General features: G+C 43.8%; 1 protein-coding gene across 2 annotated transcripts in view; it reads left to right on the top strand.

Annotated features, from left to right (window-relative positions):
• Window positions 1–26,706, top strand: part of LOC126187376 (DENN domain-containing protein 1A-like) — a 286,790-nt gene that overhangs the window by 18,497 nt on the left and 241,587 nt on the right. For both annotated transcript variants that reach the window (XM_049928424.1, XM_049928423.1), the window contains exon 2: window positions 22,192–22,347. In XM_049928424.1, the coding sequence (XP_049784381.1) occupies window positions 22,192–22,347 (156 nt within the window). The remainder of the gene's footprint in view (window positions 1–22,191; window positions 22,348–26,706) is intronic.

Below are 26,706 nucleotides of genomic sequence, written 5' to 3'. Positions count from 1 at the left end.
TGAAGCCCTCCCAGCCAGTTAAACCCAAGGAGCAGCGTGAGAAATCCAAGAAGAAGAGCTCTAAGCCCAAGGAATTCGCGGTGACAGCCACCCCACCGCCACCTTCCAGCTCTGCGTCTGAGGACGAGGTGGAGATCCTGGCGTCCGCTGTGGACCTCGATCTCGCCAGTCCCTCAGACGCCATGGATAGCACTAGCACGGGTGCTCAATCGGAGGCAGCAGGTGACCCAGCGGCGTAATCTGCCTTCCCAGTCCCGTCACGCCTTTCTCCGCCATGGACAATACCATCCTCCAGTGGAACTGCAGCGGTTTCTTCCACCATCTAGCTGAGCTCCGCCAGCTTATCAGCCTTCATCCTTTCCTTTGCATTGCTCTGCAGGAAACTTGGTTTCCGGCAATGCGAACCCCCGCCCTCCGTGGATATCGGGGTTATTATAAGAACCGGGCAGCATATGAAAGGGTGTTGGGTGGCGTCTGCCTCTATGTCCTTCACACTCTGCACAGCGAGTCTGTCCCTCTCCAAACACCTTTAGAGGCTGTTGCTGTTCGGGTGTGGACGCCACAGGCTGTTACCGTTTGCAGTCTTTACCTTCCACCGGATGGTGAGGTCTCGCAGCATGTCCTGGCTGCACTGGTAGCCCAATTGCCGCCACCTTTCTTGCTATTGGGCGACTTCAATGCCCATAACCCTCTTTGGGGTGGGTCAGTGGCAACAGGTCGAGGCGCCATCGTTGAGCATTTATTGTCGCAGCTTGATCTCTCGCTGTTAAATGATGGTGCCTTCACACACTTCAGTGTGGCGCATGGCACCTACTCCGCCATTGACCTTTCCATCTGTAGCCATAGCCTCTTACCGTCTGTCCAATGGAGTGTGCATGACGACCTGTGTGGTAGTGACCAGTTTCCGCTCTTTTTGTCACTACCACAGCGTCACTCTTCTGGGCGCCCTAGCAGATGGGCTATGAATAAGGCTGACTGGGACTTGTTCTCCTCCACTGCGCTTTTGAGCCTCTCTCTACTGATGACATTGATGCGGTGGTTCAATCGGTCACCACCGGCATCATTACTGCCGCCGAATCTGCCATTCCCCGTTCTTCTGGGTCCCCTCGGCGGAAGGCTGTGACTTGGTGGTCGCCTGAGATCGCTGAAGCGATTAAAGATCGCCGGCGGGCGCTCCAGCATCACAAGCGGCATCCCTCCATAGACCACCTTATCGCCTTCAAACGGCTGCGTGCGCGGGCCCGCCTCCTTATCCGCCAAGGCAAGAAGGAGTGCTGGGAGCGGTATGTGTCCACCATTGGCCTCCATGTCACTCCTTCGCAGGTCTGGGCCAAGATTCGACGCGTCTACGGCTATCGGACCCCTGCCAGCGTCCCTGCGCTCTCACTGAATGGAGCAGTTTGTACAGACTCCGACGTCATTGCCAATCGCTTAGCAGAGCATTTTGCTATGAGTTCTGCTTCTGCGAATTACCCCCAGGCCTTCCGCTCCATTAGAGAGCGGATGGAACGTTGGAGCCTTTCGTTTTGCACCAACCAACCAGAATCTTACAATGCTCCATTCAGTGAGTGGGAATTTCGCAGTGCCCTAGCTGCTTGCCCTGATACCGCTCCTGGGCCAGATGGCATCCACTGTCAGATGCTGAAACACCTTTCAGTGGACTGCCAGCGGCGCCTTCTCGATCTTTACAACCGTCTTTGGGTCGAGGGGGAGCTTCCGTCGCAATGGCGGGAAGGCGTTGTCATCCCCGTTTTGAAACCTGGAAAGACCCCTCTGGAGGTGGACAGGTACCGTCCCATTAGCCTCACCAACGTTCTTTGCAAGTTGCTTGAACGGATGGTGAGCCGGCGCTTGCATTGGGTACTGGAGTCTCGGGGCCTTCTGGCCCCATCTCAGGGTGGGTTCCGTAAAGGCCGCTCCGCCACCGACAATCTGGTGAGCCTGGAGTCGGCCATCCGTACTGCCTTTGCCCGTCGTCAGCACCTGGTCGCTGTCTTTTTCGACATGCGGAAGGCGTACGATACGACATGGCGTCATCACATCCATTCTACGCTTCATGGATGGGGTCTTCGGGGTCCTCTGCCGATTTTTATCCGCAATTTTCTGTCGTGTCGTACCTTCCGCGTGCAAGTCGTGGCCTCGTATAGTTCCTCCCACGTCCAGGAGAACGGTGTGCCACAGGGTTCTGTTTTAAGTGTCTGTCTGTTTTTAATAGCCATTAACGGGCTTGTTGCGGCCGTGGGAAATTCTGTCTCCGCTTCCCTGTATGCTGACGACTTCTGCCTTTACTACAGCTCTACTGGCATTGAAGCTGTAGAACGTCAGCTACAGGGCGCTATCCGTAAGGCGCAGTCTTGGGCTGTAGCGCATGGGTTTCAGTTTTCGGCAGCCAAGACCCGCGTTATGCATTTCTGCCGGCGCCGAACAGTCCATCCTGAGCCGCGGCTTTATCTTGCCGATGAACTCCTTGCTGTGGTGGAGACCCACAGGTTTTTGGGGGTGGTTTTCAATGCCCGGTTGACTTGGCTGCCTCATATCCGGCAGCTTAAACAGACGTGTTGGCGGCATCTAAACACTCTGAGATGCTTGAGCCACACCCGCTGGGGCGCCGACCGCTCTACCCTGTTGCGGCTCTACCAGGCGTTAATCCAGTCCCGTCTGGATTATGGGAGCCTGGCTTATGGCTCAGCATCCCCATCTGCGTTACGGGTGCTGGACCCAATTCTCCACAGCGGGATACGCCTTGCCGCTGGTGCTTTCCGCACCAGCCCTGTGGACAGCGTACTAGTGGAGGCAGGTGTACCTCCATTGCGGTTCCGGCGCCAACGTTTGCTGGCCGCTTATGCTGCCCATGTTCTAAGCTCGCCCGGGCATCCAAACTATCATCTCCTGTTCCCGCGATCGGTCGTCCGTCTGCCAGAATGTCGGCCCCGGTCTGGTTGTACAGTAGCGGTCCGCGTCAAAGAGCTTCTCTCTGGGCTTCAGGTTTTCACTGTTCCACCTCCTTTCCGCGCTACTTTGCATACACCCCCATGGTGTGTTCGTCGCCCTTGCCTTCGGCTCGACTTGGCACAGGGCCCGAAGGACTCAGTCCCTCCAGAGGCCTTCCGCCGCCGCTTTTATTCCATCCTGGCCATGCATCAGGGCTCTGGCATTGTTTACACTGATGGTTCGATGGTTGCTGGTCGTGTCGGGTATGCGCTCACTCTAGGGGACCGTTCCGAACAACGTTCCTTGCAGGATGGCTGCAGCGTTTACACTGCTGAGCTGGTCGCCATCTCTCGTGCCCTAGAGTATATCCGCTCCTGCTCAGGTTAGTCTTTCGTTATCTGTAGCGATTCCCTGAGTGGTTTACGAGCTCTCGACCAGTGTTTCCCTCGTTCTCGTCTGGTGATGGCTATCCAAGAGTCTCTGCATACTCTTGCCCGTTGCGGCCGCTCTGTGGTATTTGTGTGGACCCCCGGTCATGTCGGTATCCCGGGTAACGAACATGTTGACCGCCTGGCGAAAGAGGCCACCAGTAAGCCATCTCTGGACGTTGGCCTCCCAGAGACTGATTTGCGGGCAGTCTTCCGCCGCAAAATCTTGGCGCTATGGGACGATGAATGGCGCGAACTGACAATGCGCAATAAACTCCGTGATGTCAAGGAGACGACGGTTGTGTGGCGGTCATCCCTGCGAGCCACTCGCAGGGACTCAGTAGTTCTTTGCCGGCTCCGCATTGGCCACTCCCGGCTGACACACAGTTATTTACTGCGCCGGGAGGACCCTCCTCTATGTCGATGTGGGGCAGCTTTGACAGTGGCCCACATTTTGATGGCCTGCCCCCTTTTAGCTGTGGTCAGGCAGACGTTTGCGCTGTCTGATACGCTCCCTGTCCTTCTAACAGACGACTCCACTATGGCTGACTTAGTTTTACGTTTTATTCGGGCAGGGGGATTTTATCATTTAATCTGAGTGTTTCTGTTTTATTTTATTGTTTTGATTCTGGCCTTTGGCCTATGATTTTAAACTGATTTTTTAATGTGTTTCTAAGTGGTTGGCTTTTCCTTTTTTATTTCTATGGTCGGCTAACCACTGTCACACTCTGTCTGGTTTTAGTTCGTTTTGTCTTGTCTTTGTCTCAGTTTCTCTTGTTCTGTATCGTCTGTGATCTATTCTGTTCCTCGATTTTATTCTCTGTGGGTGTTCTTTGTATTTGGAAAAAGGGACCGATGACCGTAGCAGTCTGGTCCCTTTCATCCCCCAAACCAACCAACCAACCAGGAACAACCTTGAACACAGTCTCTATACTGAGGCTGGAGAACCACCACTTCTCATTTGAAGGAAAGTTCTCATTGTGTATCAGGTACATAAGATCCTAGCTGTTCGGTTTTCATTGACTTAGCTAACTGTTGCTTACCCTTCAGTGGAACAAACTTTGTCAAATTGTTTGTAATCAACCACGCCATTTTGGACCCATGTGGAGCAGGAGGTAGAGACTCAGTGTAATTTTGTATTTAGTGAGGTACAAGAGAGATTACTCTTCTGCATATGTTTGTAATACAATATATCCTGAAATTTTAAGTGGGCATTACAACCATATAGCTGTCGTCATTCGTTGGCTGAAGGATGATGGCTCTGTTGGCTATACTGTGGATTCCCTCTACCTGAAGAACGTGCTGCTTGAGGGCACTAGAGCAGATGAGATGTATTCAGCTTACAAAATTTCTTGTTTACTCTTAACTCCCTGAATGCCCTTTAGTGTCCACAAAAGCTTGTACCCAGAAGATAAAGCAATCCGGAATATTCAGGATGCTGTTCTTGGCCTGAAAAGGTTGAAAAGGAAGAGTCATTCTCCTGGGTATTGGGAAACAAGGGACTTGGGGTTGTGGTCTTGAGGCGGATGACTGTTTTGATACACTGACCACAGTACTTAATCCTGTGCAAGCTTCCTTGGCTACTGCAATATACATCTACATGAACCTGCCTACTGTGTCCATCTAGAATTTTAACACCCCCCCCCCCCCAACACACACACACACACACACACACACACACACACACACACTCTCTCTCTCTCTCTCTCTCTCTCTCTCTGTTTTTCCCTCCATTATCAAATTGGCATTTTCTTCATGGCACAAGATGTTCTATGAACTGATCCCTTCTTTTAGTCAAGCTATGCTATGAATTTCTTTTCTCCCCATTTTGATTTACTACCTTATTATTTATTTACCCATCAAATTTTTGACACTGTTCTGTAGCACTACTTTTCAAAAGCCTATAATCTCTTGTGTGAACTGCTTGTTGCCGACCTTTCACTTTTTTTCGTAGGAAACTACACTCCAGACAGATACCTTTGAAATAGATTTCCTGACAATTTATATCCAATGTTTATAAAATTCTCTTTCTGCAATGCTCTTAGTGCTACAGCCAGTCTGCTTTTTGTGTTCTCTCTCTGTTCCAGCTACCATCAGTTATTTTGCTGCCCATTTCCCAACCTGACTCCTTCAGCATCATTTGATTTAATCTGACAACACTCCATTTCCCTTGTTTTAATTTTTTTGGTTTTCATCTTACAACTTCTTTTCGAGACACTATATAGTCCATTCAACTGCTCTTCCAAGTATTTTGCTTTCTCTGACAGAATTATAATTTCATCAGCAAACCTCAAAGCTTTTATTTCTTCTCTGTTCATTAATTCCCTCTCCAAATTTCTCCTTGGTTTCCTTTACTGGTTGCTTCACTTACAAATTGAATAACATTGATGATGGGGGACATCATGTCTCATTACCTCATCAATCATAGATTTGATTTTATGCCGTTCGAGTCATAGCTGCAATCTAGTTTCTGTAAGCATTTTGATCCCAGTATTTTCTCATTGCTACTGTCAGTATTTCAAATAGTGATTTCCAGTCAGAATCGTCAAAAGCTCTTTCTAAATCAACAAATGTTATGTATGTAGGATTCTCTCTCTTCAGCTTATCATTTGTTTAGTATTGCTTGTGTACCTCAAGATTTCTCCAGTATCCTAACTGATTTTCCTGAGGTTGGGTTCTAGAGATTATTCCATCCTTCTGCAAGTAATATGTACTTGTATTTTGCAACTATGGATTATTAAACTGACCAGTTTTGTAATCACCTGTCAGCACCTGTCCCTCTTAGAACTGAGATTTTTACAGTCCTCTTGAAGCTGAGGTATCATATTTTGCACACCATGTGGAATAGTTTTCTCCTGGCTGGCTCTCCCAAGGATCTCAATAATTCTGTGGGAATGCCTTGTTTCGACTTAGATGTTTCAGAGCTGTGTCGGATTCTTCTCATAGTGTTGTACCTCTAATCTCATCCTCATCTAAATCCTCTTCCCTTTCTATAATATTCTCTTAAAGTTCATTTCCCTTGTAGACCCCATCTTTACGTTACTGTCTTCAACATTCCCTTTCTTGCTTACAAGGGAACCTCCCCATCACACCCTTCTCAGATTTAGTTATAAGTTGGCACAGTGGATAGGCCTTGAAAAACTGAACACAGATCAATCGAGAAAACAGAAAGAAGTTATGTGGAACTATGAAGAAAAAGCAAAATATATAAACTGAGTAGTCCATGTGCAACATAAGCAATACAAGGTCAATGTTAGATTGAGAGTACCGTGGTCCCATGGTTAGCGTGAACAGCTGCGGAACGAGAGGTCCTTGGTTCAAGTCTTCCCTTGGGTGAAAATTTTACTTTCTTTATTTTCGCAAAGTTATGATCTGTCCGTTCGTTCATTGATGTATCTGTTCACTGTAATAAGTTTAGTGTTTGTGTTTTGCGACCGCACCGCAAAACCGTGCGATTAGTAGATGAAAGGACGTGCCTCTCTAATGGGAACCGAAAACATTTGATCGCAAGGTCATAGGTCAACCGATTCCTCCACAGGAAAACACGTCTGATATATTCTATACGACACTGGTGACGGCATGTGAGTCACATGGCAGGAATATGTTGTCGACCCACCTAATTTGTACACTTGGCGAATGGGTAAAAAGATTCTTCTACCTTGCCCGATTTAGATTTTCTTGTCGATGTGCTAATCACTCCCAAAAATATGATTGCATCGGACGGACGGACAGATAATAATTGTCTGAAAATAAAAAAATTAAAACTTTTCACTCGAGGGAACACTTGAACTAAAGGCTTTTCGTTCCGCAGCTACTCATGCTAACCACGGGACCACGGCGCTCCTGAGCTTACATTACCCTTGATGTTGCCTATCTTCTCATGGACTACTCAGTTTGTATATTTTGCTTATTTTTTTTTTTTCATAGTTCCATACAACTTCTTCCTGTTTTCTCGATTGATCTGTGTTCAGTTTTTCAAGGCCTATCCACTGTGCCAACTTATAACTAAATCTGATGGGGGTGCGATGGGGAGGTTCCCTTGTTAGTACTGGCTTGCCATCGGAGCTCTTAATATTCACACAGTTGCTTTTCTTTTCTCCAAAGGTCTCTTTAATCTTTCTATAGGCATTGTCTATCTTACCCATAGTTAACACATGCTTCTGCAACCTTGCATTTGTTCTGCAGCCATTCCTGCTTAGCCAGTTTGACTTTCTGCCAGTCTCATTATTTCAGAAGTCATTATTCCCTTTCACTTGACACATGCTGCATTTTTAAAATATTTTCTCAGTTTGTTAGTTATATTCAGTATCTCCTGTGTTATACAAGGATTTCTACCAGGTTTTGTCCTTTTGGCTGTTTGATCCTCTGCTGCCTTCACACTTTTCATCTCTCAAGGCTACCCAGTTGTCTTCTGTGGCATTCCTTATTCCTGTTTCAATTAATTGTTGCCTAATACTCCCATTTAAACTCTCCAACACCTCTGTTTCTTTGAAGTTGATCTGTATCACACTTCCTTAATTTCCTCCCTTTCTCCCCCTGTGGTCCGGGTTTATAATAGGCCCGAGGTATTCCTGCCTGTCATAAGAGGTGACTAAAAGGAGTCTCTCACTTTTTGGCCCTGTGAGTTCAGGTCCCATTCTATGGTTTGACCTGCCACTTTCAAAATTCTACAGAAGTGCGGGTCATATGGGGAAGAACACATTCGTGGTGCATGAGTTATCCATAGCACCCTTAGATTCAATCTCCTGGATCTCTTGCATCTCCATCTGCGATTCAACTATTAGGGCGAGGACACTTTCTGGGATATGCCGTCTTCTTCCGCTGTCTCCTGTCCTCTTTCACCCCCATGACAATATTGGATTTCTCCACGCCCAATATCCAGGACGGTAGCCAGTCCATTGTGGTGGGGTGTCATGTACCCATTTGGTGGTAGTGCCCTGACAACACAGGGATCGCACTGCTGATGCCTGAGCTGTAAACTCCCCATGTATGCCATGGATTAGACGTCTGTCTTCCTGGGGCATCAGGACTCCCAGCAATGGCTATCATGCCAGGTGGCCTTTGCTGTGGCTGGGTGGCACCCGTGGGGAGAGCCCCTGATCGGAGTGGGTGGCATCAGGGCAGAGGACCCGCAATGAAGTGGACTAAGCCATCTCTTGCTGGTGACTGTATGGCACCAGCAGTCTCTAAGAAGGGCAAGATCGAATATAGTGTTGTCAGGTATGACACTAAATCGTTTCCCTCCCTCGCTACACCATGGGAGGAACATAGGGCTACTGAATTTAGAGAGCCATATTCACCTTGGTTTTTACTCTGTAGCAGTCTACCTACAAAGCCTCAATTTTTCGTGGAACACTTTGAGGATAAGTTTGGAGAAGTGACAGCACTGTCCAAGATGCAAAACGGTGCAGTCTTGATTCAGACAGCATCTCCACCCCAATTCCGAGCATTACTCGCCTGTGACAAGCTGGGTGATATTCCTGTTTCCGTCACTCCCCATAAAAGCCTCAACATGGTCCAGGGGATCATTTTCCATTGCGTTCTCCTCTTGCAGTCTGACAACGAGCTGCGGGGTGTTCATTTCATGTGGTGCATTTACAGGGGACCCAAAGGCAACAGGATTGCTGCTGGTGCCTTCATCTTGGCCTTTGAGGGTGATTCATTGCCTGAAAAGGTCAAGGTGGTGGTCTGTTGCTGTGACGTTAAACCATACATCCCTCCCCCTATGCCAGGGCTTAACAACTGACCGGTTTTGAGCGCGAGCACTCGCGTCTGCTCAGGCACGTGCTCGCGAGCAGGTGCAAGGTCGCGGAGTAGGGAGGGAGGGGAAATGCGCGTGCACGTTTGAATGTGATCTCGCGTTCGTAGCAGATTTCACTAGCCATCTGAATGCTTTGAACATTTTACTACAAGGTAAAGATCTGCTAATTACTCATTTCATAGATCGAATACGAGCTTTTAAAATGAAATTGACACTTTGGGTGAGTCAGCTGGAAACAGGAAACCTAGCTCATTTTCCAAAATTATCATCCATGCAAGATGTTCACAAAGACTGTGAACATTATTCACATAATTTAGTTGATCAGCGCTTTCAAGATCTGACAGCACTAGACAGTGATTTTGATCTCTTCTCTCCATATTCAGCGAATATTTGAGATTCGTCCTGAGCTGCAGCAAGAAATTATTGACCTGCAGTGTGACAGAGAATACAGAGACAAATTTCAGAACAAGAAAAACATTTTGGAATTCTACAGACATTTCCCTCAGGATAGATTTCCTCGTTTGCACAAACTGGCGGCTACAATAATATCAATGTTCAGTTCCACGTATGTTTGTGAGCAACTGTTCTCTGCAATGAAATGTAACAAGATGCGCCTGGGAAACGCATTGTCTGATTGAAATTTAAACTGCACGCTGCGCCTAAAATGCACAAGAACAATTACTCCGAACATAGACGCAATTGTAAAGGGCAAAAAGTACAAGATAACCGAGAATCCAATACTTCAGTGACACCTTTTATTCTGTAACAGTTCACAAATTAATGCAAATGTAGAGGCATACACTAAGCTAATAAAATTATGTGACATGTGTACATTCTCCTTTATTTGTTTCATTTGTCGCAGTAATAATTCATGAGTGATATCCCTGCAGGTGGCCGCGGATTTACATTGACTGGCGGCAGTTGTTGTGTGCCCCACGTGACTTTCCCCACTCTCCGCTCTGGTCCGGTAGTGGGGGTAGCGTGCTCGCACTGCTCCGTGCTCGCACCTTGCTGCTCACAGCTTGCTCCGTGAGCGCGTATGTTGTGAAGCCCTGCCCTATGCGGTCCTTTAGGTGCTGGAGGTTTGGCCACGTCTTCCCACTGCACTTCCAGTGCCTCATGTTGAGACTGCAGGTGTCCACTGCACCCAGATACTCCATGTCCACCACCTCCCACTTGCATCAACTGTGGAGAGCACCACTCCCCCTGCTCGCCAGACTGCCCACTACTCCAAAAGGAGTGGAAAATCATGAGCACAGAACCCTGAACCAGTTGACTTACACAGAGGCTAAACTTAAGTTTGAAAGATTACACCCCATTAGGTTGATGTTTACATATGCTGCAGCTACATCACCATCGCCGTCCCAAGTGTCAGTGGTTCCTCACTCTGTTCCATGAACAGTAGGTCCTCCGGGCCACCAGAATACATCTGCCCCCTTGGTGGTAGAGGGCAAATCTTCCTCTGTTGCTCCCAAAGCACCTACTTCGGGAGCAAGGGCCCCCACAAACGCAGTGGACATCGGTCCCCTCCCCCCTGCCGGAGAAGCAAAAGCCTCCTCTGGCTCATGTCGTGCAGAAGGGGTCCCTTGGGGCCCTCTCTCCCAAGGCCTCCACTAATGCCATGACAGACACTCGCCAGTGGCTCAAGGAGCCAAAAGCTGCTGGACAAAGAGCTTCATGGTCTTCCTCCGTGTCTGAACCTGCTTCGGAGAAATCTTCCCAGCAAGCCCCTAAGGAGAAGTGAGAGTGCAAGCAAACTAAGTAGTAGTCTGCTAAGAAACAGGACCCTCTAGTGGCCTCAACACCACCACTCCCTATCAGTTCTGCATCTGAGGATGCGGTGGAGATCTCAGTGTCCCATGTGGACCTGGATCTCATTGATGCGTCATCCACCATAGAAATGGCTACAAATACTCAATTAGTGGCAGCAGGTGACCCTGAGGCAAAACCTGCCTCCTCGCGCGCTTCATGCCTTCCCAGCCTCATGATAATGTCATCCTCCAGTAGAATTGCGGTGGTTTTTTTCCACCACCCGGCTGAGCTGCAGGAACTCTTAAGCTTTACACCTGCATTCTGCATTACCCTTTAGGAAACCTGGTTCCCGGAAATGTGGACCCCTGCCCTCTGTGGCTATAAGGGTTATTACAAGAACCATTGTGACTATAGTAGAGTGTCAGCTGGAGTTTGTCTCTATGTCCTGAACTCAGTATGCAGTGTACCTGTACCCCTTCAAACCCCTCTTGAAGGTGTGGCTGTCAGGATAAGGACGATGCAGGAAATAACTGTCTGCAATGTTATCTTCCTCCAGATAATGCAATACCCCTGAACGCATTGGCTGCACTGATTGATCAACTCCCTCAACCTTTCCTACTTTTGGGAGATTTTAATGCTCATAACCACTTTTGGGGGGGGGGGGGGGGCACTGTGCCTAGTGGCTGAGGAAGAGATATCAAAAATTAACTGTCAAAACTCTACCTCTGCCTCTTAAATGCAGGTGCCCCCACACATTTCAGTGTGGCGCATGGCACATATTCGGCCATTGATCTCTCGGTTTGCAGTCCTAGCCTTCTCCCATCTATCCCCTGAAGAGCACATGATGATGACCTGTGTGGTAGTGACCACATCCCCATCTTCCTGTCACTGCCCCAGCATCAGACCCACGGACGCCTACCCAAATGGGCTTTAAACAAGATGGACTTGGAAACTTTCACCTCTGGCGTCTCCATTGACTCTGCACTGCTTGGTAACATCGATGTGATGGTTGAGCAGGTGACTACCACAATCATTTCTTTGGCAGGAAATGTGATCCCTCGTTCTTTAGGGTGCCCCCGGCGAAAGACAGTCCCTTGGTGGTCGCCGGAAGTCACTGTGGCAATTAAGGAACATCGGCGAGCTCTACGTTGGCATAAGTGGCACCCTTCCCTGGAGTACCTCATAGCCTTTAAATGGCTCCGTGCCCGCGTTCGCCAGCTTATCAAATGACGGAAACAGGAGTGTTGGGAGAGATAGATCTTGACCATTGGGTGCCATACGTCGCCTTCCTAAGTCTGGGCAAAGATCAAACGAGTTTTTGGGTACCCGACAGCAACAGGTGTTCCCGCTGTTAACGTAAATGGCGTGTTATCTACTGACGCAAACGCGATTGCCGAGCACTTTGCTGAGTACTATGCTTGCACCTCTGCATTGGAGAATTATCCCCCAGCCTTTCGCACTCTCAAACAGCGGATGGAAGGGAAAGTCCTCTCATTCACTACATACCTCAGTGTACCCTATAATGCCCCATTCACAGAGTGGGAGCTCCTCAGTGCCCTTGCACAGCTCCTGGGACAGATTGGATCCACAGTCAGGTGATTAAACAGCTCTTGTGTGACTACAAGCGACATTTCCACGTGATCTTCAACCGGATCTGGTGCGATGACGTCTTTCCATCGCACTAGCGGGATAGCAGCATCATACCAGTGCTGAAACCCAGCAAAACCCCACTTGATACAGATAGCTATCGGCCGATCAGCCTCACCAACATTCTTTATAAGCTGCTGATACATATGGTGTGTTGGTGGTTGGGTTGGGTCCTGGAGTCATGTGGCCTACTGGCTCCATGCCAGGGCGGTTTCCACCTGGGTTGCTCCACCATTGATAATCTTGTGTCTCTCGAGTCTGCCAAGCGAACATCCTTTTCCTGAAGCCAACACCTTGTTGCCATCTTTTTTGATTTATGAAAAGCGTGTGATACCACCTGACGACTTCATATCCTTGCCACATTATACAAGTGTGTTCTCCAAGGCCCACTAACGATTTTTACCCAGAATTTCCTGTCGCTTCGTACTTTCCTTGACCAAATTGGTGCCTTCCATAGTTCCCCCATAGCCAGGAGAATGGGGTCCCGCAGGGCTCTGTATTGAATGTATCTATATTTTTAGTGGCCATTAATGGTCTAGCAGCAGCTGTAGGGCCGTCAATCTGACCCTCTCTGTATGCAGACGACTTCTGCATTTCACACTGCTCCACCAGTACTGAGCGGCGCTTACAGGGAGCCATCCAGAAGGCGCAATCATGGGCTCTAGTCCATGGCTTCCAGTTTTTGGCTGCAGAGTCATGTGTTATGCACTTCTTTCTCTCAGCGTCGTACAGTTCATCTGGAATGAGAACTTTACCGTACTGATGATCCCCTTGCTGTAGTGGAGACATATCGACTTTTAGGTTTGGTCTTCAACGTCTGATTGACTTGGCTTCCTAAGTGTTTGTTGCCCTTCCGTCATTCTTGTGGTTTTTCCTTTCTCTCCGTTTTATGGTGTCAGTCTCGCTTGTTTTATTCTCACCCTTGTGGCATTGTTTTATTCGGAATAAGGGACTGATGACCTAGTAGTTTGGCCCTTCCCCCTCTTTTAAACCAACCAACCAACCCTTCTACAATTTCTTCAGTTAGTATCTAGTGTTCATAACGAACAAATTATGATCCTAGTCCACATCTGCCCCTGGAAATGTGTTGCAGTTTGAAATCTGATTTCGGAATCTATCTTACTATTCTGTAATCCATTTGAAACCTTAATCCATTTGAAACCTTCCTGTGCCTCTAGGTCTCATCCACATATACAGCCTTCTTTCATGAGTTTTAAACCAAGTGTTAACGATGATTAAGTTATGCCATGTGCAAAATTGTACCAGGCAGCTCCCTATATCATTCCCTTCCCTCAGACCACATTCTTCTATAATTCTTTCTACTATTACTTTTCCTACTATTGAATTAGAGTCCCTTGACATAATTTAAGTTTCATCTCCCATTACTATCTGATTAGTTTCTTTTCTGTCATCATTCGTTCTTCCAATCTCTTCATCATCGGAGAGTTAGTTGGCATATAAACTCATACTTGTTGGCTTTTGTCTGTAAAATTCCACACTCCAACCTTAAGAAGAATACCAGTCTTGTTTTTCCTGATGACATCCTCCTGAGTAATCCCCAATCCATCACTCCCCAGTGATCCAAGTGGCTCAGAGAAGAAGCCATCGTAGTTTAATCATAGAGTGGGGATGCATACCCTCAGAAAAAAATAACAGCTATGTTTCCCCGTGCTTTTAGCTGTTCGCAATACCAACATAGCAAGGCTATGTTGGCTAATGTTATAATGCTACATCAGTCAGTCATGCAGACTATTCCCCTGCAACTGCTGGAAAAGCTACTGCTCCTCTTTGGGAACCATAGGTCAGTCTGGCCTCTCCACATATACCCCCCTGTTGTGGTTGCAAATATGGTATGGCTATCTGTTTTGTTGAAGCATGCAGTTCACCTCAACTCGGCAAGTTCCATGGCTCATGGAGGGAATTAAGGACAATTAATTAGCTGATGTCACTGCCAAATTTCTCTCTGTGCTATCCTTCTAGATGCTATCACCTTGCAGTTGAGGCACAGAGTCCTGCGCAGGTAGGAAAAAGTGTGTCTGGAAGTGACAGACAATAAGCTGTGGCTGGTAAAATCAACAATGTGGCCATAGTGTACCTCATTCCAGCTTGCTCTCCTATTAATAGGATCTAATCACAACATTTGAGTAGATCCTCCAATGTATAGTGCTTTGGCATATTGATCATAGCATGGCACATTTTAGTTTAATGTGTTTTATTTTTTAACAAGAGGGTAGAGGCAAATTTACCTGCGACTACCCATGTATTTTAGCTGGAAATAAGAGTAATACAAATTTTAAGATTCTGTGAAATTTGTGACTTGTGCTCAAAAACTTGCTAGTATGTTGCCTACCATGGAGGCTGACACACCAATATTTTTTAGGAGTTATCAGCCAGCCACACACCTTAGTGTTAATTTGGAATTCTTCTTGTATTATTCATGTCTTAAATATGTAGGCTTGTTTTGGTGGATTGTAAATGCTTTTGTGTGTGCAATACCCATGTGTATATGTGCATTTTGCTATCCCATGACTTTTGTCACCTTAGTGTATTGGCAACCTTATTGTTGAGCTGAAAAGCATGAACATCGGTCTGAGATGGATCCTGACACAAACTCTATCTTTATTAATATTTGTTAAGGCTTTCTATGTCCAGATCATCAGTGTATCCAATTTTTTTGCTTACAGTGTAAGGCATATTGTTAGTGTAGAAGGTGAAGAATAATGGTGCTAGAACTCGTGTTCTGCAGGTTTGTTGTGTGGTCGAAAGCTTTCTGTACCACACACAGCTAGGAGAATAAAGCAAATACTTACAACAGGCACACAATAAACAGTGCAAATCTTCTTTATACCTAGATTCATATTGTGCATTTCCAGGCAAATAAAAATAACTTCCAGGTATCTGAAGCAGAGATCAAAGAGGACATCCTAAATGACACTCCATGTATGAAATTCCTAGGCTTCCAGATTTATAATATACTGATATGGTACCATTACACATATGATGCTGTTGTGGTCTTCAGTCCACAGACTGGTTTGATGCAGCACTCCATGCTACTCCATCCTGCGAAAGCTTCTTCATCTCCAACTAACTACTGCAACCTACATCCTTCTGAATCTGCTTAGTGTATTCACCTCTTGGTCTTCCTCTACACTGCCCTCCAATACTAAATTGGTTATCCCTTGATGCCTCAGAACATGTCCTACCAACCGATCCCTTTTTCTAGTCAAGTTATGCTATAAATTCCTCTTCTCTCCAATTCTATTCAGTACCTCATCATTAGTTACATGATCTACCCATCTAATCTTCAGCATTCTTTTGCAGCACCACATTTTAAAAGCTTCTATTCTCTTCTTGTCTAAACTAGTTATCATCCGTGTTTCACTTCCATACATGGCTACACTCCATACTTTCAGAAATGACTTTCTGAAACTTAAATCTATACTCGTTGTTAACAAATTTCTCTTCTTCAGAAACACTTCGTTGCCATTACCAGTCTGCATTTTATATCCTATCTACTTCAACCATCATCAGTTATTTTTCTCCCTAAACAGCAAAATCCATCTACTACTTTAAGTGTGTCATTTCCTTATCTAATTCCATCAGCATTATCTTATTTAATTAGACTACATTCCATTATCCTCATTTTGCTTTTGTTGATGTTCATCTCATATCCTTCGTTACACATGTAAGTTAACCAAAAAGCTCAGTTTGCTTGCTTCACACTTAAAAATCACACTCATTGTGTACCAGCAGATGGGATTCGTAGCATTCTTTACATATGCTATCAGTGCTTTCCTATAGCATAATTTTCTGGGGGTAGTGCAGCTCTGATCAAAAACTTATTTTTGCTACAGTAGTGTGCAGTAAGAAAATTGTTTAATTTAAAAACCAGACATCTCGCAGAAGCCTCTTCAGGGACCATAGGATCTGTTCACTCAACTGCCAGTATGCCAGTACGTTTACTCTGTGAAGTACATTTATTCTATGACAGTGTTTGTAAGAGGGAATTTAGTATGAACTGTAAAACAGCAGTGTTAGAAGGAAAATTGATTTCCATACAGATTGTTTTTCCCTTTGTGGGGGTTCAGAATGTAATGTTATATTCTGGTGCAAAAGTCTATGGCAGTAGACATGAGGTGGGAAATCAGAAATCTACAGGTACTCGAAAACATAGTAAAATGGTATCTTATTAGCCATTTCTTCTCTAATTTACCAGGTTGTTTGAATTTAATAATGGATAATTCAATTAACACTGATGTTCATATCAAACAGATTTGAATTGTAGCTTTTCCAGTATATGACAGTTGCTAGTGTTGCTACATAAATGCGTAGTATGAGGTAGTAGATCGAAAGAGCAGCTGAGTAGTGTAAAAGGAGTAGTAGTGGTCAGTCCCCTGTCCAAAGTAGCTGCAGCTGCCCCCCCCCCCCCCCTGCTCTCTCTCTCTCTCTCTCTCTCTCTCTCTCTCTCTCTCTCTCTCTCTCTGTCTGTGTGTGTGTGTGTGTGTGTGTGTGTGTGTGTGTGTGTGTGTGTGTGTGTGTGTGGAGGGTGGGGGGGCCCTTGCTCCACCCTCTAAACTCCTGAAGTCATAGTCAATCAAATTCTTCTGGGTATGTGACCCTATTGTGAGTGAGTAAAATTTTCCATCTTGGCTACTGTTGCAAACGGCATTCCTGAGAGTGTTTATGCTAATGCTGAATGAGAATAATTTTGCGCATTATATACTGATGGAAGCAGCTGTTATCGAACTCTGATAGGATATTGAAGATGAGTGGGGAGGGGGGGGGGGGTGTTAGATGTCCTTTGTTGGTTTTTTTTATTACGAGGGCAGTTCAATAAGTAATGCAACACATTTTTTTTCTGAAACATGGGTTGTTTTATTCAGCATTGAAATACACCAGGTTATTCCCCAAACTTTTAGCTACACAACGCTATTTTTCAACGTAATCTCCATTCAATGCTACGGCCTTACGCCACCTTGAAATGAGGGCCTGTATGCCTGCACGGTACCATTCCACTGGTCGATGTCGGAGCCAACGTCGTACTGCATCAATAACTTCTTCATCATCCGCGTAGTGCCTCCCACGGATTGCGTCCTTCATTGGGCTAAACATATGGAAATCCGACTGTGCGAGATCAGGGCTGTAGGGTGCATGAGGAAGAACAGTCCACTGAAGTTTTGTGAGCTGCTCTCGGGTGCGAAGACTTGTGTGAGGTCTTGCGTTGTCATGAAGAAGGAGAAGTTCGTTCAGATTTTTGTGAACAATTGTGACAGCACTACCAACAGAGTTGTTGAGCACTGAGTTGTTTGATGGTGATCCGTCGATCATCTCGAACGAGTGTGTTCGCACGCTCCGCCATTGCAGGATCACAGCTGTGCACGGCCGGCCCGCACGCGGGAGATCAGACAGTCTTGCTTGATCTTGCGGCGATGATGACACACGCTTTGCCCAACGACTCACCGTGCTTTTGTCCACTGCCAGATCACCGTAGACATTCTGCAAGCGCCTATGAATATCTGAGATGCCCTGGTTTTCCGCCAAAAGAAACTCGATCACTGCCCGTTGTTTGCAACGCACATCCGTTACAGACGCCATTTTAACAGCTCCGTACAGCGCTGCCACCTTTCGGAAGTCAATGAAACAATACGAGACGTAGCGGGAATGTTTGAAAATATTCCACAAGAAATTTCCGGTTTTTTCAACCAAAATTGGCCGAGAAAAAAAATGTGTTGCATTACTTATTGAACTGCCCTCGTATTTCTTTTCAGTGCCGGAAATTGATGATCTCGATTGGTGTTTGCTTTGCTTGCCACTGGTAGATATAGGCAAATGGGAAATGGGAGGCAGTTGTGACTTAGCACTATTTACTTGTTGCCTGGTGCCAGTTAAGGTGTACCAGTACTCTATGTACCTTCAGCCACTGTGGTCTCCCGCATGCCTGTGTGCGTTGCTTCACATGAGCTGCCATTCCATAGGAAAGTTACTGCTGGAAGCCGAAATGCCGAAAGTCAGTATCCATCCCCTCTATTCATGTTCACAGGCAAGCGACCTACAATCGTGAATAGAGTGGATGGGTACGGACTTGTGGCATCTTAGCGGCCAGCAGTAAAAGTGACACAAAATGGCAACTCGTGCAAAGCAACGCACACAGGCACATGGTAGACCACAGTGGGTGAAGGTACACAGAGTACTGGCACACCTCAGCCTGCACTACACAGCAAGTAAACGTGGCTGCATCACAACTGCTGCCTGTTCCCCATTTTCCTGTCCATCAGTGACAAGCAATAAGCAAACACAAATCAAGAACATCTATTTCCACCAATGAAAATAAACAATGAAAACACCAATAAAGGACATCTGACACCCCTCCTACTCATTCTCAATATCCTATCAGAGTTTGATAACAGCCGCTTCTGCCAGTATATAACAACCAAAATTGTTCTCGTTATGCAGTGAGCAAAAACACCCTGAGGAAAGCCATTTGCAACAGTGGCCGAAAAATTGGAGAATTGTACTCGGTGACAGTTTAATTACATACCGAGAAGAATTTTATTGACTGTAACAATGGCCGCAGAAGCCTACATGTACATCTTATTGTTCAACCCCTTAGTCATCTGTCAAAAGACCTGCCTCACTCTAGCCCACTACCCCTCCCCGCCTTTCCTGGTTCTTCAGCACCCTCTCACCATCTCTGTCAGCTCAGGCAACTGCTTTCAATAACCATAAATCAGTCTCACAGTAACTGCAGGAGTGTATGCTTGGGTGTCTGTGTGACTGTGTGTGTCAAAGTGCGCAATTTTGATGGAAAAAAAAGCAAGAGCTTGAAAGCTAGTGGGAGTACCGTTTCCTGTTACTTGTTGCTATGTGCCACACATCAGTCTGCTACAGTTGCCTTTCCCGTATTTTATGTACTGTTCCAGGAGTTCCCATTAGTCCTCTTGCTGAAGACTGCGTATTAAATTCAAAAAACCTTTGTCTCCATTATTTCTGTTTATATTTTTATACCTGATAAATAAATTCAGCCATAGTTTGTACAGCAACAGTACCAAAGATCATCTGAGTGACCTTTTTGTACATTAAGGCCATAAATGAACTCAACATAAAATTTATAGGCAAGTCAAAAATTTATAAAAGGTGCAGTTTTTTTCCCTTACCATATTCAGTTTGCTATTTATCTGCTACTACATGCTTACCCTTTCCATCAGTACACTGGCAACTGTGAAAAGATGTTGCTCATGTACTGTAACCATGGAAGCTTGTTGATATTGATAAACAGTGATATCTGCTGTAGTATTAACAGAAAATTGCAGTATTGAAATGTGGCTCTTTATCTAATTTATAAATGGACTACTTAATAATATGTGCTTTTAAAGTACTTTTGAATACATAGTAGTTCTCAATTTCTTGCTTATGTTGCATGCAGTTTTAGATTATATACCCTAGACAGGAGCATAAAAGTTACACAAAATTATCTTTGCCTAATCTATAGCGTATGTGTTTATCATACACAGTTTATCCAGATTTAATTTCTTGTACTAGTCAGAAATAAATTGTTCTTGAAAGTGAGACAAAGATTACAAAGGTCATTGAAGAGTTTTTCACTAGACATCTGTCTGTTTTATGCAATATCCTTAGAGATTTTTATTTACATGAAAAATTTCACTGGCTAAATTTATTTTACACCAGAAGTTAGTTGAATAGGACAAGATGAAGTAGGGGGGGAAAAAATTTAAATTTTAAATCAACTCAGCAAGGGATATTTCTGAGTGCTAGTCATGCCCAGATTGATGTTATTAGACCATCAGTGCGTTAATGTAAGCTTGTTGATCACTTAACTCTAAGTAATATTACCATTACCATGGATTTTCATTGATGAGGGGCATTCAATAAGTAATGCAGCTTTTTTTTTTCATTTTTTTTTTTTTTTCATGGGTTGGCTTTATTCATGATTCCAGTAGACCATATTATTCCCACTCTTTTGGCTACAAAACCCTATTTTTCATTACAATCTCCATTCAATGCAGTGATCATACCCCATCTTACTGGGAGGGCCTGTATACCCAAATGGTCCCATTGTATTGGTCAATGTTGGAGCCAACATCTTGGTGTATCTATGACCTCCCCTTTACCCACATACTGCTTCCTGTGGAGTGGATCTTCATTGAAGTAAACAGATAGAAGTCAGAAGGTGTGAGATCTGGGCTGAGATGAGGAAGAACAATCGAGCGAAATTTTGTGAGCTCCTCTTGGGTGTGCAGACTTCTGTGAGGCCTAGTGTCATCATGGAGAAGGCAAAGTTCATTTGCATTTTTGTGCTGATGTCATTTCTTCAATTTCCTGAGTGTAGCACGATATACTTCAGAGCTAATCATTGCAGCATGAGGGTAGATATCAAACAGGATAACCACTTCAGAAGCCCAGAAGACTGCCGCCATGTTTTAACTTTTTCTTTGAGAGGTGCTGTTGTGCTACTCCGGGGATTGCCATTTGAAGTGACGATGTTTGGCAAAAGATTGTCATTCCCATCCTCAAAGCAAGCAAGCGATTCTGCACAGGTGGTCCTTCGTTGCCCAGCTGCACACACCTTTGATTACACCCACCCTCCACCTCCCCAGGTGGAGTGTGTCAGCCAAACCAACAGAGACATCCAGTTGAGCAGCGAGGTGTTTGAGTGTGATCCGTCAGTCACTTCGAGTGAGAGTGTCTGCACATTCCAACATTCCAGGGTGCATAGATGTGAGTGGCCAGCCAACATGAGGGAGGCTGGGCAGGTGTGCATGACCTTGTTGCGACAATAAGACGCCTCGCCCAATGATTCACCATGCTCTTGTTCACTGCCAGGTGTCTGTAGGTATTCTGCAAGTGCCTAAGAATATCTGTGATGATTTGGTTTTCCGCCAGAAGAAACTCAATGACTGTTCTCTTCATTGAACTCACCTCTATTACAGATGCCATTTTGAAGGCTATATATAGTGCCTCCACATACTGGAAATTCATAAAACTTTGGGGGCTTATACAGAAATATTCTATGATGTTCCACACAATTTTGTCAACCATAATTTTCTATGTATTGGTTAAAATTTGGTACGTCTATTCTTTTTATATATATGGAAGAAAAAAAAATTGCCACCTTATGAGGCAATGCCTTTTACAAGAAACAATAATTTCATGAAATTTTTTGGTTAACTTTTATCTACCAGCAGCAGTACAGGAAAGCAAGACTTGCATGTGAAGAACAGGAATATATTGTTCTTTTTTACTCTTATTTATGGTTTTATATCCAGCTTATCTGTAAAAATAAAAGGAAATAATCACCATTTGTATAATTGTGTTAATATCTCGTACTTCTGTCTGTAAATACAATGAAATTACCCAGTGATCAAATTATTTGCATACATATTTCAGTGTGTCTCTGTCTGTCATTGAATAATGTCCCATAGAGAATGTATGTATCAGCTAGATCGTATAGTAATTTATTGTGCCTACTCGCAGAAAATATGATGATGACATGAAAAATAATTGCTGATGACCTTACTGTAAAGCACTCTAATGCCTACTGGAAAAAAATAAACTTCCAGGAAATGTTTTTTAAGAACATTGGTAAAAGTATAACAATACTTTTGAGAGCAGTAATAATTTATATTCCTAATATTACCAATTTGTGTTTGGCAGGGACAACATCAAACATTTGTTCCAGTGTTTCTGTGAAGTAGTTGCACCAAGAGGTGACAAAGAAGCATGGATAATACAAAAGTTTCCTGACAGCTACAGAGATGAAGAAGTGTTGAAATCTGTTCCCAAGTTTGCATACCCATGTGAATTTCGAAAGTAAGTATTAGCTCCACAAATTGCACTAAAATCAAATGCAATCTGTCTTTGTCAGCTTAGTTGTAGTATATACAGCAATATTTTGAACTTTGCTATTTAACTTATGGCATTATTATGCACTGGAACATTATTGGAAAAAACCGTGAACATTCATTATTGAATCCAAATTCGTTCAGTTTTCTTGAGCTGGAGCTTTCCGAACCATCCCATCTGCTTCCTTTCCGGAGCTCAACACATTCACTCCAGTTTTTAGGCCCTGTTTTTCCATCTTATGCAGTCTTCTAGGATATGGTTATTGATGCACCACCACTGCCACTACTTACAATCACCAATCACCTTTATGGCACAGTTTCACCCTTGGCTGGTACTCCTAATCAATAACATTGGCAATCCCATTTGACACTGCAATACACATAGAACACCTCATGAGCAGTCCTTGTTTCTTCAAATGTCCCTGAACATATGAAAACCAGGACTGAAAGCATCTTTCTAACCTTACAAGAAATACTTGTAGACTATTGGGAGAGACATTTGAAGACTATTGGAACAGACATCTGTAGACTGTTGTGAGAGAGACCAGGTACGTGTTCACAACTGGATGATGTCTAGCTGTACTCCAGGTATATTGTGACAGAATATGAAATGGAATTATTGACGTGTAGCAGCATGGTTTTGTTGCATGTAATGCTTGTGTTTACAGGCCCACTTAAATTCACAGTGCTAAATATTTATGTAACACATTTTAAAATTGTAGCTATGTGGTATATGCACAATTTTAAAATTTTAAAGTTTCTCAGATGATCACATTCTGTTGAAACCAGTTGCATAACATTGAAGATTTTAGCAGCTTTGTGGCGATTCTACATAAAAATTTCTAACTAGGTTAACCCTTTGCACTCTAAAATGCAGATACAAAGTGTCTCCATGCACTCTTATTTAAATTATCACCACCTAGGCAGCGAGCGTTCTACAGAAAATTGTGCAAGTCTTTTTGTGGAAACAGTAGGCCACAAAACAAAAATTAGTATATACATGAAAACAAAAAGTTTGCTTCCATTCAAATATATTTACATATGCATTACAATACTGAACTTATCACTCTGCAGTATTTTTTGAAACTTGTGTTTGGACTGTTTCCTTTGTCATTTCAGTCAGATTGTTTATAAATGAATCATTGTCATCAAAAGCATTGTCACTCTCATTTTCACTTAGACATTCTTCTAAAAGCTCTACAATCTCTTGCTCAGAAAGGACTGTGGGCGAAGAACAAGCCACTTCGCACCTAGTAATTTGAACATAATAATTACAGCATTTCTCTCAACACAGCTGGTACAGTTAAACACTGAGTTAACACAGGTCTCCCTAGATGATAGTGCTGTGCAGCGTTGTTGATACCTGTTACAGTTAAATTTGGGAATGGAGAATATGTTAGCTGCGAAAAATTGTCTCAGATGAGGCGTGACATCGGAGTGGAAAAAAAATTGTAATGTCAAGTACCACTTTCCTTTGGGGAGAGGAAAGGGCTAGGTGGAATAATTCAGGGCAATTAATTTATTCATGAATTTGAGTCACTAGCATTAAGATTAATTTGTATGATATTTGTCCAATCTGTCAGTGCCTTTGAGTATCTCCTTCACGATGGTATCATGAACTAACTGATGAAATGTTATTGCTGCTTGCAAATAGAGAATACAGGGAAGGAAACATAAGGTTTGTTGTTCATCATCCTGACACAAAACTTTCACATTATTCTTCTTAATATGCAACTTTATTGTACTTTGTCATAATTGTTGTCACTCCTATCTGTTTTCTTCTAATGTTATGCATACACTTTCCACTCAGTCTTCCATCTCAATTGCCTCTTAACTCTTGGAAACCAGTGAAGAACTCTACACAAACGTGCGCATGCGCGCTCGAGCCCACACACACACACACACACACACACACACACACACACACACACACACAAAACTTTATCTGCACTTGAGACAAACAGATCAATATTACCCCAAAAAACTGGTTCAGATATGTTCAATTAACACACATTTTTCCTTCGTTTCCTCAGTTTAAGGATCTGAAAACTTACCCTATGATTATCAATAACAGTTTTGAAGATATGAAATATCCTTGGCTTACTAATCTTTCAGTTTCAGACTTCTCACTATTGTGATGGAATTTGGTGGAAACTGTAATATTTGTGAATATACTAATGGAGAAACCCAGTTTTGCCCAGGTGTTTATATATAGGTGTGTGTCCATGTCTATACCACACAGTATCTGGCTTTGCGCTTAATGTGTATGATGTTATCACTCCTGTACTAAGTGTCACACAATGATATAATTTTTCAGGTACATTCAGTGATGTATGTAGGTACTGTCTGTACTGTCTGCAAAATGCGTTGCAAATGGAATTACAACAATGAAGCAAAAAAATTTATAATTTCATCCCACATGTGGTATTTTTACTGCATGAACAGGGGTAGTAAGAGATAAACGTTTCTCGTTTGTCATTTTATAGGGGTTGTCAGTGAGGAAATTTGTGTAAAGGCTTGAAATTGTGTGTCAAGTTTGTTGCATGTCCCTAAGTCCTCTCATTCAAAAATAATTGATGAATAAAGCCTGGGCATTTATTCTCAAACATTGATAATAGTGATTTTGTTGACACTGAGTCAAAAAGCACACTGAAAACGCATTAAACCTAAAGAAGGTGGTAAATAATTTTAGGGATAAAGGCATCAAACTCGCAAAACAGTTGAGTCACTGAGTTGCCGATAGGCACATAAACAAGACTGAAAATGTTGCTAGCTTCCAGATGAATCCTTCAAAGCTAGAGGACACATACACATGCATATGCCTGTGGAGATACATGGTGCCAACACTGCAGTTTGACTGGTTTAGGGCCTGTGTCTGATGGAGTGGGTGAAGGGAGGAAGGCATGGGGTAGGAATGTAGCACCAGTGAGGCTATTCTCGCCATGGACACGCAAGTGGTGTGCAGTGCACAGTGGCGTGGTTGAGTGGATTGGAAGGAGGAAATAGAACAGGGAAAGGAGGCGGCTTTGGAGAAAAGGGTACAAGTACAGGGTGAGTAAAGTTAGGAGCATGGGCCAAGTATGGAAGTGGATGCTTAGGGAAGAGCTAGTGGAGGTTTAGGTTAGGAAGATTAGGAGATCAAAGGGTGTGTTGCAATACCTCATTGATTAGCTGAGTTGTTACCTTTATTGATTAAAATATTTATACTCCTCTAGAACTTTCCATGGCCAGAAAAAGAAGTAATTCATACTCCTTAGCTCTGTTCTACAATTTTGTTCATGAAATTTTAGTGGCTCATTGTGCTACATTCTCTTAAAGCTTGTTCCTTTGCTTCATTAAATCTAATGTTTTTTCCCCATTTCTCTCTGCAGGTTGTGATAAATTTAGTGAACATCTTGTATGTTCTGGAGAAAAGGCTTCAAATTCTTCTTTGTTCCCTTTCTTATGGAAGAGGTTTGGGGAATTGTCTTCCCATGCAAACAATCTTTAACTAGAAGTCAGTAGAGCACTTACCCATGGATAGCAAAGGTTCCGAATTAGGGTCTTGGTCCGGCACACAGTTTTAATCTGCCAGGAAGTTTCAGTCTCTAAATAATATTGTTAGTTACTTCTATATTACTTTTCCTCCAGCTTTAATCGTTTCTAATACCATCTGCCAAAGTTTAAATTATGATAACTTTAAAATCTAAAGTGGTTTAGGAATATCGCATCCTGTACAATTTATTTATTTCATGGTAAAATAATCAACTTAATTTTTAGATCTATTTGGTACCTATAAATTCTGTATTCTATTTCTTTTTTTCTGAAATAGTGTGTTAAGAACAAACTTGTTATTCCTTTTAGCGAATTTTACTCACAAGAATTTTCTGTAATTTTTGGTATAATTTTAGAAGTTTACTCCAGAAGAATTGTTATTTAGTTTTTGCTCCACTTCCACATTAAAATCTCCCATTATAATCTTGAAATGTGATTCCCATGGGTTATTTCCTTCTACCCCTACACTCACATACTCCGCAAGCCACCGCACAGTGTGTGGCGGAGAGTACGCTGTACCACTACTAGTCATTTCCTTCCCTGTTCCACTTGCAAGCAGTGAGTCTTAGGTTTAGCTTTAGAACCAGTTGTGCTATTCTGAGAATGTATGTATAACTCTTTAAGCATTTGTAATCTTTGTGTTTACTGTAAAACTTACCCCTGAAATTCTTCCCTGCTGTCTCTCTCTCTTTGTAGTAACATATCTTATTTTTAATTCCAGTTGGTCTTCATTTTTTCACTTCACTTCCTTTAGTACTTTGTCATATAGTCAGCGGGTCGTTGTGAAGTACTG

The sequence above is a fragment of the Schistocerca cancellata genome, chromosome 5 (genome assembly GCF_023864275.1).
Source record: "Schistocerca cancellata isolate TAMUIC-IGC-003103 chromosome 5, iqSchCanc2.1, whole genome shotgun sequence".
Lineage (NCBI taxonomy): Eukaryota > Metazoa > Arthropoda > Insecta > Orthoptera > Acrididae > Schistocerca > Schistocerca cancellata.
The sequence above is the reverse complement of the archived record's forward strand: the minus strand, read 5'-3'. Positions and strand labels throughout refer to the sequence as shown.